General features: G+C 38.1%; 1 protein-coding gene across 1 annotated transcript in view; it reads right to left on the bottom strand.

Annotated features, from left to right (window-relative positions):
* Nucleotides 1–18,093, bottom strand: part of LOC124825676 (protein TIC236, chloroplastic) — a 34,793-nt gene that overhangs the window by 14,166 nt on the left and 2,534 nt on the right. The window contains exons 2-12 of the mRNA XM_088107095.1: nt 17,672–17,870; nt 17,477–17,536; nt 16,584–16,688; nt 13,259–13,399; nt 11,456–11,518; nt 8,650–8,880; nt 8,475–8,558; nt 7,930–8,087; nt 7,219–7,741; nt 6,073–6,243; nt 5,876–5,935 (exon numbers count right to left, since the gene is read on the bottom strand). Coding sequence (XP_087963221.1) covers nt 5,876–5,935; nt 6,073–6,243; nt 7,219–7,741; nt 7,930–8,087; nt 8,475–8,558; nt 8,650–8,880; nt 11,456–11,518; nt 13,259–13,399; nt 16,584–16,688; nt 17,477–17,536; nt 17,672–17,870 — 1,795 coding nt within the window. The remainder of the gene's footprint in view (nt 1–5,875; nt 5,936–6,072; nt 6,244–7,218; nt 7,742–7,929; nt 8,088–8,474; nt 8,559–8,649; nt 8,881–11,455; nt 11,519–13,258; nt 13,400–16,583; nt 16,689–17,476; nt 17,537–17,671; nt 17,871–18,093) is intronic.

Raw genomic sequence — 18,093 nt, 5'->3', positions numbered from 1 at the left:
ATACAGCATTCTTGGCGGTGTGTTTTGAGTGTGTGGAGTGTGTTTTCCATAGGTTTCTGATTAGGAACCTATCATTTGGTCCGACCTGCCGGATCAAGAGGGGCGTGAGATAGTGATGGGGAGCCAGACGGAGAGACAATTGGAGAATCTTGAGATCACGGTGGAAGGGATCAAGGCGGAGACCGCTGCGATACGACACGACATGCAGCAATCGATGAGGCTAATGGGTGGAGGAACTAATAATCATGATGGGAACTCTGAAGGGGGTAATAGTTCGGTGAACGATAATCACAAGAGACGTGATAATGGGGGGATACAACAGAATTGGAGAAAAAGAGTAGACCTACCGGGGTTTGAAGGGCAAGAACCACACAGCTGGATCAACAGAGCGGAACGCTTCTTCGATATACAGAAAGTGGTGGAGGAAGACAAGGTAGAGCTCGCCTACATTAACATGGAAGGTAGTGCGAGTTATTGGTTTAAGATCTGGAAAGACAAAGCCAAGAACCGTTCTTGGTCTGGCTTAAAAGCGGCGTTGATAAATCGTTTCGGAGGGGGATTTCGAGGAACTGTGTACGAGCAGCTGGCGACGCTGCGACAAGAAGGGTCGGTGGAGGAATTCACCAGGAGCTTCGAGATATTATTGGGTCAGACCCAAGGCTTATTGAAGGAACTTGCGTTAGGGTTTTTCCTGGCTGGGCTACGGGAAGAAATTAAGGGGCAAGTCCGCATCCAAGATCCTCAAGAATTGGAGGTTGCAGTGAGGATCGCGCGGGACGTGGAAGACGCAATATCCAGAGCGCGGGCAGGAGGTTGGAACGGCTTAAAGGTGAACCCAGTGGGTACGCGAGCCTCGACAAACATCATTCGAGGAGAGGTCGAGCGACAACCAGCGAACCGTTCAGGAGGAATGGAGGCGAGTGGGTCGAACCGAAGAGAAGGTCCGATGACGGCGAATAGCATGAGAGGTGGAACCGTCGAAGGAGGCGACAATCGGGGGAGAATGGTAAGAAATTTACCTTATCCAGAAGGTCGATGTTTTCGGTGTGGGGGTCCTTTTGCACCAGGTCACCGTTGTTCGAAGAAGAGCTTGTGAGTGCTGCTCTTGGCGGAAGACGAGGAGGACGAAGGGACAGAAGGCGTGAACCAGGATGCGAAGCCCATGGAACTATCTGCTTGCTCAGCAGAGGGGTTGACACCACCCAGAACCATGAAATTAACAGGAAGAATTGGAGAAAGAAGAGTGGTGGTCCTCATAGACAGTGGGGCCAGCCATAACTATATTAGTCGGAGGGTGGTGGAGGAAGTGAAGTTAGCAGTAACTGATACAAACCCATACACGGTGAGCCTTGGGGATGGTCACAAGAGGATATCTCGTGGACGTTGCAAGAAAATTCGAATAAATTTGGGGGAAGCCACTGTGGAGAAGGAATTGTACGTGTTCGAATTGGGGGGAGTAGATGTAATCTTAGGGGTGGCATGGCTAGCGAAACTTGGAAAGGTTATGCTCAACTGGGGGGAGATGTCCATGGAATATATGTTGAAGGGTAAGAAGGTGACAGTAAAGGGTGATCCAGCGCTTTCCAGACAACTGGTGGAACCCAAGGCCTTGTTGAAATTAGTGGATGCTGAGTCATGGGTACTAGTGTGGGATTTGGGCCTAGTGGAGCAGGAGGGGTGTGGTGAGTGGACTGGGGATTTGACAGGGGAACAGCAAGCTGAATTAAAGACAGTGTTGCAGGCGCACTATAGGGTGTTTCAGGAGAGAGAAAGCCTGCCCCCGCATCGTGATATGGAGCACCACATTGTCCTCAAGGAAGGAGTGAACCCCGTCAACGTTCGGCCCTATAGATACCCCCATCTTATGAAGGAGGAAATAGAAAAACAAGTGGCAGATATGTTGAAAGCCGGGATCATCAGGCCAAGCAAGAGCCCCTAGTCCAGTCCGGTGATATTGGTGAAGAAGAAGAACGTAGCTGGCGCTTTTGTGTTGACTACAGAGCCCTGAACAAGGCTACTGTCCCAGATAAATACCCCATTCCCGTGATAGAAGAGCTGCTAGATGAACTACACGACGCCAAATACTTCTCCAAGATAGACTTGAAGGCTGGATATCATCAAATAAGGATGGGAGAAGAAGATATCCCCAAGACGGCGTTCCGCACACACCAAGGCCACTTTGAATTTCTGGTGATTCCCTTTGGACTCACTAACGCGCCGGCCACCTTCCAAAATGCAATGAATAACTTGATGCAGCCCTTCCTTAGGAAATGTGTACTTGTCTTCTTTGATGACATCCTAGTATACAGTCCTACGTGGAAGGATCATTTAGAACAGCTAGGAACGGTGCTATAGTTATTGGAGCAGCAAAGATGGGTAGCTAACCAGAGCAAATGTGAGTTTGGAAAGCAGCAGATCGGATATCTAGGCCACCTGATATCTGAAAGGGGTGTTGAGATGGACAAGGATTAAATCAAGGCGGTGTTGGAGTGGGAAGAACCGAAAAATTTGAAGGCCTTGAGAGGTTTTTTGGGCCTAACAGGGTACTATCGGCGGTTTGTGCAGGGATATGGGAAGATGGCCAAGCCTTTAACAGAATTGCTTAAAAAGGGGAAGTTTGTGTGGTCGGAAACAGCTAGAACGACCATGGCAGCACTCAAGACAGCCATTACCACTGCACCAGTCTTGACTCTTCCTGATTTCAATCAGGAATTTCACGTGGAATGTGACGCATCCGGGGTTGGTGTGGGGGCTGTGCTAATGCAGAATAGGAAACCCATTGCATTTTTCAGCAAAGCTATGTCAGAGGGATCATTAAGTAAATCTATATATGAAAAAGAGCTCATGGCCTTGGTAATGGCCATTCAACATTGGAGGCCATATCTACTTGGACGGAGGTTTGTGGTGCATACAAATCAACGTAGCCTGAAGTACCTGTTGGAACAGAGAATCACGACTCACACTCAGCAGAACTGGATAGCCAAGCTCATGGGTTACGACTTTGACATTGTATACAAAATAGGGAGCTCGAATAAGGTTGTTGACGCCCTATCTAGAAAAGGGGAAAGAGGTATTGAGGAACTAGAATTGCAGGCTATCTCTAGACCGTATTGGCATGATTTCCAAGAAGTATTGAAGGAAGTAGAAGAGGATGAGTCACTAAAGAAAATAGTTGATGAGATCAAGAGGGACCCGAATTGCCACGCATCATATACTTTGGAGAACGACATGCTTCACTACAAAGGGAGGTTGGTGCTTTCGGCTAAATCTATCTGGATCCCCAAATTATTAGCGGAATTTCATGTGACAAGCACAGGGGGACACTTAGGGGTATTTCGAACTTATAGAAGGATAGCGCAGTTATTCTACTGGGTGGGTATGAAGAACACTGTAACAGAGTTTGTGGCTGGGTGTGTGACATGTCAGCAGCATAAATATATGGCTGCATCTCCCCAAGGTTTATTACAGTCCCTGCCGATTCCTCAGGCAGTGTGGGAAGAGGTGAGTATAGATTTCATTGTGAAATTGCCTAAATCTCATAGCTATGACGCAATATTGGTGGTGGTGGATAGATTGAGCAAGTACGGGCATTTCATAGCACTGAAACATCCCTACTCAGCGACAACGGTGGCAGAGGTCTTCGTCCAGGAAATAGTCAGGTTACACGGAATCCCTGTGTCAATTGTTAGTGTCAGGGATCCCCTATTTCTAAGTGTGTTTTGGAAATAACTTTTTAAGATGCAAGGAACCCAGCTTAAAATGAGCACTGCCTACCATCCTGAGACTGATGGTCAAACAGAGGTCTTGAACCGCATTGTGGAAGGATATTTGAGATGTTTCTGCTCAGAGCATCCCAAAAGCTGGAAGATGATGCTGCCTTGGGCTGAATACTGGTACAATACCAGTTATCAGGGGGCGGCAAGGTGCTCCTCGTTCGAGATTGTGTATGGCCGGGCTCCACTGTCCTTGAGTAGATTCGTTCCAGGGGAGACAGTGGTGGAAACAGTGGCTCAAGACTTAATGACGAGAGACGAGGCTCTGAGACAATTAAAATTCCATCTACGTCGGGCACAGGATTTGATGGCTAACCAGGCGAACAAAAGGAGAGAAGTGGATATTAAAGGAAGGATATTTGAGATGTTTCTACTCAGAGCATCCCAAAAGCTGGAAGATGATGCTGCCTTGGGCTGAATACTGGTACAATACCAGTTATCAGGGGGCGGCAAGGTGCTCCTCGTTCGAGATTGTGTATGGCCGGGCTCCACCGTCCTTGAGTAGATTCGTTCCAGGGGAGACAGTGGTGGAAACAGTGGCTCAAGACTTAATGACGAGAGACGAGGCTCTGAGACAATTAAAATTCCATCTACGTCGGGCACGGGATTTGATGGCTAACCAGGCGAACAAAAGGAGAGAAGTGGATATTAAAGTGGGAGACTGGGTCTACTTGAAAATTAGATCCCATAGACAATCTTCTATGCCCGTGCGGTTACATCCCAAGCTAGCAGCTCGATATTATGGACCATTCCAGGTGATTCAGCAAATTGGAAAGGTTGTTTATCGCTTACAGTTGCCAGAAACAGCCAGGATACATTTAGTTTTTCATGTATCCCAATTAAAGAAAGCGGTGGGGGAGAAGAGAATAGAAAAGGAGCTGCCTGCCGAGCTACAAGCAGAGGGACCCACCTATTGGCCAGTGAGAATTCTAGAGAAGAGGCAAAGGCAGCAGGGGGAAGAGATGGTGCAGCAGGTCTTGGTGGAATGGCAAGAAGGTGGTAGAGATGGGGCTACGTGGGAAGACGTGGGGACTATTCAGGATCAATACCCTGAGTTCAACCTTGGGGACAAGGTTGCTGAAGCAGAGGGGGGTAATGTTAAGAGTTTATTGGTTTATGAGAGAAGGAAGAGACATTAGTTAGCCTAACTGCCTTGGCAGTTAGGAAAGGCGGGGAAGGACTTGTATAAATAGGTTTGGGTTTAATTGTAGAGGGGATTGGTTTTGGATAATAACAGATTGTCAGGAACTTGTTTGTCCTGAAGGGGGAGGTTAAGCTCTTTGTACTTGTATTCTTGATTGAAAACAAAGAGGTTATACAGCATTCTTGGCGATGTGTTTTGAGTGCGTGGAGTGTGTTTTCCATAGGTTTCTGATTAGGAACCTATCAAATACCCATACCTCTATAGAAAGGGATTCCTTCATTTGAGGTCCATTTTTCTTTTCCAAAAATCCAGTTTGCTTTTTATTCTAATTGTAAACAGGAGAAAATAATTTAAAGTCACCACATACCCCATGTTAGATACACTCCCTATTTTTAGGAATTTTAATTTAAAATTAATTTTACAAACTATGGTGTATATGTCAATTTTCAAATATTATAAGTTTGTAATGCCTTTATATACTTAAATAAAAGTACATTTCTTTTACCTCCATCAATGATACCTCCTTATTAATAAAAATATTACAGTTTCTCCAAATAATATGAGCTTTTTGGGTGATGATCCAAATAATATGAGCTTTTTGGGTGATGATCGATGACACTGATTAGAACCTACTGTTTTGAGTAAATCCTTTAAGCCCAAATGACTTTATTTACATTAGCAGGTATGCTAGAGATATTAACTAGAAATAACTCATGCTTGATCTTCTAGCATTGGAGATGGGTATCTTACTAATAGTCATTTATTGTCCTCAAAGCCCTCTTGCATTTACTTTAAAAGATCTTGAGTCACATGAAAAACTCATGCAGAACACTGAAAACCGTATAATACCCTGAGAAAACTGGGTCAACTTCATATGATAAAAATATGCATAGGACTGTCTAGGAAAGACAAGAATGATAAATAATTATGAAGTCAAATAGGTAATATTATGGCTTACTCTACGTATAGTTCCCCTGAGAGAAGCAATTTCCAGCTCATCAAGTGGAAAATGACATACCTAAAAGTACAAGAAAAACGAAAAAAAAAAAAAAATCAACATCAACGTTTGGGCTCAATGCATGCCTGAAAATATGCCAGCATAGAATCAAATATATCTAGATTCAATCATTTGACCTAATATTTAAATATAGGTACCTCCAAGCTAGCTGAATAACATGGTCGAAAATCTACATTAGCCCTCAATTGTTCCTTATGAAGGGAAACGGACAACACTGTTCCACTTTTCAGACCATTTTCACCACTAAGCTGTAGCGGGCCAACAAAATCCACCACAAGACTTTCATCAGACCTACCAGAGGCATTCAACTACACTCCAATAAAGAATGGAAGTTAGAAAAACTAATACATGTAGAATAAAGCCAGACAATTTGAAATTGTTTCTCATAAGGATATTTGAAACTTACAGACACAAAGATGTATACCTTTAACTAAATAACTACATATTTTTAAATATGGATATCTGAGGAGGAAAAAATCCTTTTGAAATAAAATACAAATATAAATTATATTATAAATTGTACAAAGGAGAAATATCCCATTTAAGATAATTCACATCAATATGTGGATGAGTTGACCTAGACATAAAACTCTATGTTCATATCAATCACTTTCCTTAACCAAGTGACAAAAATCATAAGCAGGTGGGGCCTGCATAATTCTCTGGAAGAGTTTCACCTTGAAGTCCAACTTCAACCTTTTAAATTTATTTTCGAAAGAAGCAAGATCCAACGAAAATCTACAGATTAACTTAACACTTGCATATAAATCAAGTTCAGGAAGCTTATCACCAGGCTTTATATACCAAACATCCTCAACGATTTTGGTTGTGACAGGAGAGTGAGAGTTAATTGAAACATATTCACTGTATGGGAATAGATATCGAGATTTCATCCATCAAAATATCAAACATAATGATCAATAGATATTTCAAAAAGGAATCGTGGTAAAATATTGCTAATAAGGAACAGTTAACCATTCAACTGTTTCATTAAGTCAACAAGCAATTACTTGTTAACAGCTCTTTCAACACATTAGTCATTAGCCAATTAACTGCTCATGAATTTAAAACCCTTCACTAAGAACTTATATCCCCCATCCCCACCCATATTTATTCAATTAAAATCTCTTTACTAGAACCCTAGTCCATGATTTTGTAAACACACCTCTCCCCATCCCAAAAAAACAGAACTGTACTACAATTTGATAATACCAGGAAGTTTGTTAAGTTCATAATATCTCAAAATGAAACAACTTTTACGAGGAGAAACTTTTATTCATCACCTTTATATATTCGGGAGAAACACTCAACGACCCAGATAACTGAGGTGCAAGCATCAATTGATTAACTTTGAGACCAGAGATTGAAACCTCACCAACAAGACTATATGCATTTCCTTTCTCCAACATACACAAATGTTTCTTGTTCTTGTCAAAATTTTGTTCAATAATAGTGGTACTAGGTTTTAAAAGGTTTCCCTGAAACTTGACTCTTCCTGCTGCTTTCAAAGCCAAAGGTCTTGGAAAATCCAACATATAAGGAGTAACCAAACTAAAGAATTCAAATCCATGCATGTGCAAATCAAAATCAACTCCACCAACAATAAATGGAATGGCTCTCGATGCATTAAACTCTTCTCTTCTAAGAGAGCAATCATCAGAATAAGAAGTTTGAACTTTCACATACAAATCAAATGCAGCTGAAGCAAAATTAACAGTTATGAAATTATGGGAGATTATGATATCTCCTCTAGCATCATTAAGAGACCCTTCTGCTGTCGGTGCAGTCCATTTTATATCAAACCTCCTGCAATAAAAAAATTATATAACAACTCACTGAGAAGGAAAGCAGTATTAACAAGTTGGGACAGGCCAACTTGAAGAACAAGAAATATTGATAATAAAGAAATGGAGAAGTCATTGATAATATCAATGAAATAAGCAACAATTTTACTAAATGTTAATCAATCAAAGCTGATAAAGGAATAATCTTACGGTCTTAAAAGAGATCCTGAAAGTTTTGTGTTTTCATTCAAAACCCCAAATTTGAGTGGCATCAAGTGATGATAACTGGGCACATAGCGAAGCATAATTTTCTCAAGGTTAAAACTTCCTGAGAAGTTTGCATCTATTGATGTGTCATCATCCAAAGCCTGAGAACAAAATAGTATACACTAGCAGGGTGAGGGAAATCTGTACAGAAAACTGGTGCAGAGGCATACACATGGGACAAGATACACGCATTCTGAAATTTTGTTTTAGCCAATCAATGAAACCTATTAGTATCCTGATTTGTGAATACCTTTCATGTGAGAAATTCCAAGAAGTCCCCTCTAACATAAATAAGTAAAAAATAAATATAACATCGTAAAGTGGGTAAAACGTTGGTGATCCACCATTGTACTAACATGGTAACACATCTATACATTCTAGGAAACTGGAAAATAAAGTGGTGACTATTTGCTAAATAAAAGCATGCTACTTCATGGCTAAGAAAAGAAAAAAAAATGCTATTAAATAGTTTACAGGTAGTAACATACCTCTGAGCATATCCACACTGTCCCAGCCCCTTGAATTTCACCACCATCCACAAGGCTTGCCCTGATTCCATACAAATCAGCAATCTGTGCTATGCAGTGGAAGTGTTACCAAACCTAAACAACGAGTCAAAACTCTAAACCACCCAGTGCAAAATTATTATCACTTTCAACTTACACAGTTATCAGTGTTGAAAGTGAAATTGGCAGATACATGTGAAAAAGGTACACGATCAAATACTGCCAATGCTCCAGCCTCCATACTTTTAGCAAGTACTTCAGATGCTTCAGTTGTAGGAGTGTCCACATGTAAAGAAGAGGATGTCCTAGAAAGCATCCCAGTTCCCACAAATATAGGAGTATCCAGAGGGCCTTGACAATTAAATAGAGCAGTCATTGATCCTGCAAGCTGCAATCAATAAACTTTGATTATGAAAAAATTAGGGGTGTTCATTGGCTCGGGTTACCAGATGACCCAGCCTGACCCAGCCTGACCCAATCCAATCCAATTAAATTAAGTTAGGGGTTTCATTTATGATTGGATCAAACCCAACCCAACCAAAACTAACTTAATCTTATACGGGTTGGATAATGAGTTTAGTATGGGTGACTCGAGACTCACTCTTATACTTAAGTTATGGACAAATTGCATTATGTTTTTCTTTTCATGTCTTGAATTAGTTTGGATAAGCTTGTTATAACTTGACTTATTGGCTTACTCGAAGCCTTGAATTCATTTTTGTGAAGATTGTGTTATTTTTTAATCAGGTTGATACTTGAAAATTACAACTTGTAACAAAAGAAAATAAACTTTTCAAAATCTTAATCCAATGGACCCAACCCACTAAAAAATGGGTTGGGTTGGATAGGGTTTAACATAAAAAATGTAGAAACCCAACCCAAAATACTTTTTAGTGGGTTCGGTAGTGGGTTTGCCCAAATGGCACCCATCCCAACCCACGAACACTCCTAAAAGAATTAGAAATACAAGAATTGATATTGGATAAGCTAATACTTAATTTGGTTAAATTATAAAGTTGATCTCCACACATCATAGATTTCTTTTAGTCCCAATATAACCTAACATGTTGGTTCCCATAAGGAAAATCATGTATGAATCAATTCCTATTGTTCATTTAGATTGTAACAGTGTTAAATATGGTGTCCATCGTAACACCATTTTTCCTTTTAACCTCTAGACAGAAAAAAAACACTCCGTTTTGTTTCATATTTGCAAGAAACACTATATTTTGGTCCCTACACATCACATACCTTTTTTGTTTTGGTCCTTGCACCAAGAATACTCTAACGGCATTATGGGATCAGTTTTATAAAAATATATGGATCAAATTGTAAGTGTTAGCAAAATGATGAAGCATTAAAGTGTTGATGATGTCCAAATCCAGTCTTGAACTCACACATGCAAGAAGATATACGAAGACTTTTATTGTGTGTGGAAAGGTTTTGTAATAAGTAGAATTTTGTGTAGGACTTAGAGTAGTTTTTGTTTCCGTGTATCTTATGTTTTAAAATCTCCTTCGATTCAAAAATGCTCTGCAATAATCGATTAACTAAAGAGATAATCGATTATCACGAAGCAAATTTGTTAAAATGCTAAAAACTCACATGACATCTGGATAATCGATTATCAGGAATTGATAATCGATTATGGCTAATCTATGACTTAAAATAATCGATTATCACGACTAGCAGTTGGAGTTTTTTAGTACATTTTTGGTCGTTGCACTTTAATTAAATGCATAATCAATTACCTAGGTGAGATAATCGATTATCACAATGAGAAAAGTCTGACAACGAATTTTTGAAGGTGTCTTTGAGTGAAGTCTTTATATAGAAGTTTTAGATTCTCATTCAAACATACAACAACTCTATTCTGAACGATAGTGAAGTAAGAAACTAGGGATTTTGGTAACTTGGTGTGGGCAAGAGCGAGAACTTTCACTATAGGTATGATTGAGTGTTGTTGTTGCTAAGTGAAGTTTGTCATCCTTCGTGAAGCATTCAGAAGAGGTGTTCATCCTTTGTGGTGTTCAGGAGAAGTGAGTATCATCTCTTGTGGTCTTAAGAGAGATGTTTTCTAAACCTTAAACATGTTTTTTTGTGTGATTGTAAGGTTTATTGGTTTTGTGATAGTGGAACATTAATCCCTTTGAGAGATTGGCAACTGGATGTAGGATTTTTTTGATCCGAACCAGTATAAAAATTATTTGTGCAAATTTCTCTCTTCCCTTGCTCTATTTTATTTGTTTAATTATCTGCTAAGTAAGATTAATTTGAGAGAAAATTTTAAAAAACACACGTTTTCGAAAAGAAACCAATTCACCCCTCTTAGTTTATTATTAACACGCAATCATTTCTTTGTACCGCTCTAACAATAAGGTTTTCAAGTAGGGGCTTGTTGAGATCTCATTTTTCCTGTAGAGTAAAGCTTATAAAGGCTTAGGCAATTCACACCTTATGATCTAGCTTTTGAGACTAAACTGGTTCAGACCAAATTACAAAGGACTAAAACAAAAGAACGAGACACTTTTGGGGACCAAATTTAATCAATTACTTTTTTAGGAGACAGTGGAAATTGACATCACGCACATTATGTCTCAAATTTTGAAATTCTATTTAACTTCTATGAGAAGTCATAGACAGCTACTGCTTCACAAAAGTCTTTAGAAAATCTAACCTAAATTTTATCAAAAGCCATGTGTTAGCTATGAAATATAGTGAGTATAAAGAAATAATGGTACAGTTGGACCACAATTAAAAAATATTAACAAAGAAAAATTGAAAGCAATGAACTAAGTTTATGAATGACTTTAAGACAAACTTGCATAAAACTTTAATGGTACTGTTTTCAGATTTAAAATCTGCAATATAAAGAAAGAAAAAAATTATAGAAATGGAAATGATCAATCTACTAGAAAACTTGAACATGTCTAAGTTAATGCATCAAACTGAAGAAAACGTACAGGAAACAAGAGAGATCTCATATTGAAAGTTCTCATCAGTGCATTCACTTCAACACTAGGAACCTGGAAAATTGATCAACAATGTATCAGGGAAGATGAAAAAACTGTTACTTTTTCCTCAAATTCAATGAGGTGAGAATAGTTGAAGACAAAAACAATAGAAGACTGATTATGAGTGAATATTATAGAGTGCACGCTTCATACTCAGTTCAATGATACACCTACACAGAAATAATTAATACAGAATACTGTTCACAAGAAAGGGTAATTAAACTATTTCAGTTTCCTAGATTACAATGAACATAAGCATTAAAGCGAGCTAAATCTAATTGTAATCGAGTTAGCTATGATTCCAACACTTCCCCATAGTCAAAAGCATCCAGCTTAGTGCAGATATAAAATATTTTTGGCCCCCCCCCCCCCACATGAGAACAAATCAGCCAATTGATAATTTTTTATAACTATATTATTAATAAGAAGTATCTACCAGCTTTGTCAATGACTACTTTATCAGAAAACCTGACTGGCCACCTGTGGGATTACTTTTCCTAACCACATTTTTTCCATCCATAAGACTCAAACCTAAGGCAATGCTTAATAGCATAGAGTCCAGTATCACTCAGACCACTTGAACCTGACGAAGTATGTGCTAAGTTCTCCAAAAGTATTCATTAAAAAAGTGACAGTGAATTCCTACATGTTCAGTTTGTTTATGGAAGATTGGGTTAGACGAAATGTCTGATTGTCACAAATTGGCTTCATAGGTTTACTCTCACAACACAATTTTAACTTTTAAAAGTTGTTTCAAACATATGAATTCACCTTTAGTGAGAGTCATAGCTTAGGATTAGCTTCAGCACTTGATCTTTGTAAGCACATGCTAGTTCTTGCTTTACAATGAACTTGGATTTCCTCCAAAGAGTTACCAAGAGGTGGACCTCCTACCACAAGAAATTCAACCCAATTTGCATCAATATAAGTGTTGGAAAGTTGTCTTAATTGCAGTCACTCCTAGGCCACCGTACTAATGACTTTGGGGTATCCTTTAATAGTAGTCTCAAGGGTGGTGGTTTAGTCCCATGTTGACCAGAGATATTGCTTAAATAGAACTTATATACCTTTAGCAATTCTCACCTTACAAACAGGTTTTGTAAGGTTGAGATAGGTCCTAAGTCCAAATTCTAAGATGAAATCCCCTAAGATATATCTATCACCAAAATACAGGGAGAGCGTAGATGACTGTGCAATCAAACAGAACCAGGCAATTTTCTGGTGCAGCTAGAATCAGGATATGCTATAATTTCTCTCCTCTTATATGAACAATATTTTTATCAAGAATCATTTTGACTTGATTCTTAGGTTCAAATCAGTGTACAGAATCAGCCTAGTATCTCAATTTATTTACTCTCATTGTAAGGGTTCCACAAGTAAGAAATACGGTAATTTTTCCTGTCCAACATTTTTTTCTTATTTTTCTTTTCTAAATTCAAAAACATCAAGGAGAACATACAACTACGTTCTAGAAACCTAATACAGCAGAATGGAGAAATAATCTTCAAGGTGAATACTAGTGCTTTGATACCATGTCAACTTTTAAAATTTTAGACTAGAAAAATGCAAGAATGACAGTTAGTAATGTGTTATCAGAGTTTACTCACATTTTCCAATAACCTAATGCAGTTATTTATATTACTACCGATAGGATCAAGTCATAGTATAAAACCAAGCCCTCTATCAGTAACCATGCTATCTTCTAACAATAAATAAATAATTATGAACTCAAGCACACACATACGGGAGTACCTGACACAGAAGATGAAATTCTCCTTCCTCAGGATGGATGCCAAAATCTCCAGATGCTTCTAGAGGAATACTGCCAAACCAGCCACTTGTATTGTGTAGAAATATACTTTGACCACGAAAACATAAACTTCCTGATGTGTTCTGCAAGTGCAAGAACATAAACAAGAGAAGAAAACATCTTTTAATTTAAAGTATGCCAGCAACAGAAATATGTAGTTGTTGAATATCAATATGCCTAAGCACTTTATACGAGACCAAAGGTCCAGTAGTCATCAACAGTTACTAGTATGTGTCAGATTTAATCTAAAACCCATTGGTATCGAATGAAGTTGCTCAACAGATATGTCACATTATAAGAATTGAGACAGACACGTCAGACTTCCCAAAAAAAACCCTCCACAGATGATTTACCAAGATTAACTATAGGCTTTGATACCATGTCAAATTTCAACTAAAACCATTTAGGATAATACAAAGTCGCACACCAAGAATTGGAGCAGGCTATTTACTCATTAGCAGAAACAAAAACTAAAATAAACCTACACAGCTAGGGTTTGTACCAAACATGACCCCTCATCCCATGTAAATTATAATTTCAGACATCCATTCAGTGCATCACATCAAATAAGATAGATCAATTACCCATACAAATGTTGTTATTTTCGTCCCAGTCTTCACAATTAATATCGTTGTTTGTCCAAAACTAAAGTATTGTTTCTGGTACAACAATTTCACATATTTAACAAGTAAACAACACTTCTAATATTCATATAGAATATAATAAATAAAAGTCTCATTAGGCATCTATTAGAATAGACTTTATCAAAAAGTTGTTTTGAGTTGTGCCTAGGCCCAGAGATGCTTGTTTTCTAATCTTTCTATCTTTCAATGTATCTCAAATGAATCTACCATTTCTATATAAATATGAGAACCTATGAGAGACTTGGATAAGCTCTATAAAAAATAGTCTCTTTTTAGTTGGGATTGGAGCAAGTTGATCCCACTTTGCTTGTCTGTCTTTCCGGCAAAGAAAATGTTATCCAACCACTGCCTGCTATTGTCTACTGTTTTCAAACTGCCACAGTTTCGTCCAAAGACCACCGAATCAGGAGAGTCTCTTTGGGGACAGCCAAACCCATGGGTCTCAAAGGCAAAAACTGTTGGAAGTCCCACACGACTAGAGATAAGGCCAATTCATACTTTATAAGTGGGTGCAAACCTCATCTTACAAACCGGTTTTGTGGTGTTGAGTTAAGCTTAAAGTCCACTTCTAACATGATATCAGAGCCATGGTTAGAGCCTATCCTAGTGATATTTGTTGTTTCCTGGACATATTGTTCCACCTCCTATCGGACCACACATTAAAAATGTCTAATCCCACGCTCGAGATGTAAATTACTCAAACGCTCCCATGCACAGCCTCTTTGCCCACGTGCCATCTTCCAACCATCACATTGTGCAGCACAGCTGGATACGTTGTCCCCTCTATATGTCCCATTCCAGCCCCTATTTGTCCCTTCCTCACGGATTGATTGTTTGACTCCCCTTTTTTCTTTGTAGAGTTCCTGCTTTACCCCCTCTTTTCTTATCATAAATGACTTATGGGCAACACACTGTTTCTCAAGTTCTTCAACCATTACACTAGAAAAGCTTAATGGGAAAAATTATTTATCTTGGACAACCTCTATCGAACTTTGGTTTTTTGGCTTTTGGTTTCATGATCACTCGGAAAAAGATGTTAGCGAGTTCTCATAAGAAAATACTGCATAATGACAAAAGTTGGACTTTCAACTTTGTGCCCTATTCTGGAAATTTGTGGAACCCTCAACTATCAAAGCATACACAACCTCTTGGAAAAAAGCTTAGAGTAATTTTGCAAATGGCATTCAGTGGCTCTGTGATTTTGCACACAAGCTAGCATCCCTTAAACAAATAGATCATGATATGATGTCTTTTATTGTTGAAGGTTAATCTGGTATTGAAGGATTGAAGATGTTCTTGGAAGTTGTTCACGATCCTTCATGCATTGAATCCAAATTTTGATTATATTAGGGATCATATCTTAACAGGTCAAGAACTTTAAACCATTGAAAGCTTAAGAACACGAATTCTTCGTGTTATAGCTCTCAAAGGTAGAAAATTTCAAGAATTTGCTAAATCCTGTGCTATGGTATCTGCATGTGGAAAAGGAGGTCATGTCATTAGATGAGGACCTGATGGTGGTGGTAGGAGTCGTCCTCAACATTATAAAATAATGGGTCATACTGAAGAAACTATTACTCTTTCTATGGCTTTGCGGAAGACAGTCAATATCTTGAAATCTAAGATTGTTGAACCAAAGTTTTCTAGTGAGGAATATCAATAATATTTGAGGTTAAAATCCAACAACCTAGCACAATCATCCACGAACCATAGTTGGTCAACAGCTTGCATTTTACAATATTTGTAAAGACAAAGTTCATGGATAGTTGACTTAGGTGCTTATGGTTATATTTTTGGTAATACCTCTTTACTCCCTTTGTTAGGGAGTTAATTGTATATAGGAGGAGGGGTAAAGTCACAGAGCCTAACTGCCAAGGCAGTTAGGAATAGTTTCTGTTAGTGCTGTTAGTAAGTGATATAAAAGGGGGGATTAGTGGTTGGTTGAGAGTAGTTTTGGAGTGTTATTGTTGGGCGGGAACTCTTGTAGTTCTTTGGAGGGAGGTTAAGCTCTCGGGTTACGTTGTATCACCATTCTTGTTGATTCTTTTCAATAAAAGGAGGCTGTATAATTCAGAGAAATTGTCTTTGTGTGTTCTCGAGTGTTTTTCCATAGGTTCTTGATCACAAGAACCTATCACCCTTCCCTTTCTTTGTTCCAATCATCAACTTGCAAAAGTGTTAATAAAATCCTAGAGGGAGCCTTGAATTGAACTTATTTGTTTTATGCTTGGTATATAAAATTTGTGTGCTCCAGTTTGAGAAACAGTGTTAGAATAGGCTTTATTAAAATGTTGAATTGTACATAAGGTCCCACTTGTAGATAAATGTACCAAGGGTCCAACAAGTGTCTTTACCATTTTTCTCTCTTTCATTGTATCACAGATTAATGTATAGTTTCTAAATAAATATGAGTATGTAAGAGAAAATTGAATAAGATCTCTAAAATATATTTGCTCTCTCCTTATTTTTCTCAAGTGCATCTTTGATATAAAGCATACTTTTGTTAAGTAATATATAATACAACGAATATGTAACGAAGGATAAAAAAATATACCACAAGAAATTTCAAGTGGTAAAAAAGAATTTCACAAGATATTCTTGTGTAGATGAGAGGAAGTCATACAGAAAAACAAGATGGAGCATCTGACACTTGGAAGTTCAACCCCGTTACATCAAGCTGTCCATAAAGATTTGGAAAAGCTTCACCCTTTGACATGCACAAGTGAACCTAAATATAGGGAATCAATATATCAAGCAGGTGAAATCCAGTTATTAGCAAGCAGCAGCCTGTCATTGCCAAGATAATAATCAAAAGTATGAAGAACTTGTAATAACATCAGATCCTTGAGTTTTCAAAACCTAAGCCAAAAGATATAACATGGATGTGTTTATAAAACAACATAAATACAATATATAATAATCAACTATGTAGTTGAATCTGTGAAGCTAACAAGGGAAGCACCTTCCATTCACATATCCAGGAAAAAGTTATAAAGGACCCCCACAATATAGGCATGTTTGATTAGAGAAGGCTATAAAAGGGCATAAAACACTCCTTAAGCTTTTAAGTATTAAATATTTAATACACTTGAAAGAGATTATAACCAAAAGAAAGCTATTTTCTAGATAACCATATGACCAGAGTAATAACCAAGGACACTGAAGATTCAGTTGGCCTCACCAATGATAAATCATAGTTCCAATCTAATGCAGAGGAACATATCTTTCAGGATCTAGGTAAACCAAAATATGTTGTTGAAAGCACTATGTTTTACTTTGTTGATAAAAGCTAATAAGGAGGGAAAGAAGCACAGCAAACAAAGCCATTGTTCAGGTCTTACTCAAACAAATTATTCTAGTTTAGGAGGCAGATTTAGGTTTATAGCAGCACTGAGAATCGGCAACAAGTATTACTCAGCAAATACACTAGAATTTAATCACAACTGAAATTGAAATCAACATTACAACACTTCCAAATAAAATTTCAAAGTATCTAAACTTAGGTTAGAGAAACACCTCACCACTGGCCCTCCCATTAGACCATGTAATTGGAATATCTAGTATCCTTTCAAAGAGCTGCATAGAACATGATCCAGACATAAACTACATGCCAGCCGTACAAATTAATTGAAATTAAGGAAGATGACAAATTAATTCAAAGTAACTATATATATATATATATATATATATATATATATATATATACCTTACCGGGACAAAAAGATGGTCAGTTTTCAAATTAGCATGCCATTTCTGCTCAACAGTGTCAACAAAAACGTCAACAGACAACCAGCCATCACCTTCACTTTTATCATCTGATCTCCAAGTCTTGCAATTTCCACTAAGTTTTAAATTTATAGAGTTGTAGTGGTTATTAAACTTCGTATGGCCATTGACATTCTCTATCACCCTGAATGTAAAGCATAGAGAACAATTAAATTAATGTCGATCATAATATCCAAAATAAGACTTCACATCCAATTTTAAACCAGCTCTTAAATATTTACAACTATGACTTCACCTCCCAGGCACAAGCTTAAAATCAACTCTAGTGAAAGGTTACATATTCACCAAGTCTCTAAGAGGACCAAGGATTGATATATTTGGAGTAAGTTAGCCACTGACAACTTATA

Source organism: Vigna umbellata, chromosome 2, assembly GCF_029865625.1.
Source record: "Vigna umbellata cultivar VRB3 chromosome 2, Vumbellata_1.0, whole genome shotgun sequence".
In the NCBI taxonomy this organism is placed as follows: Eukaryota; Viridiplantae; Streptophyta; class Magnoliopsida; order Fabales; family Fabaceae; genus Vigna; species Vigna umbellata.
This window is presented reverse-complemented; position numbering and strand designations above follow the sequence as displayed.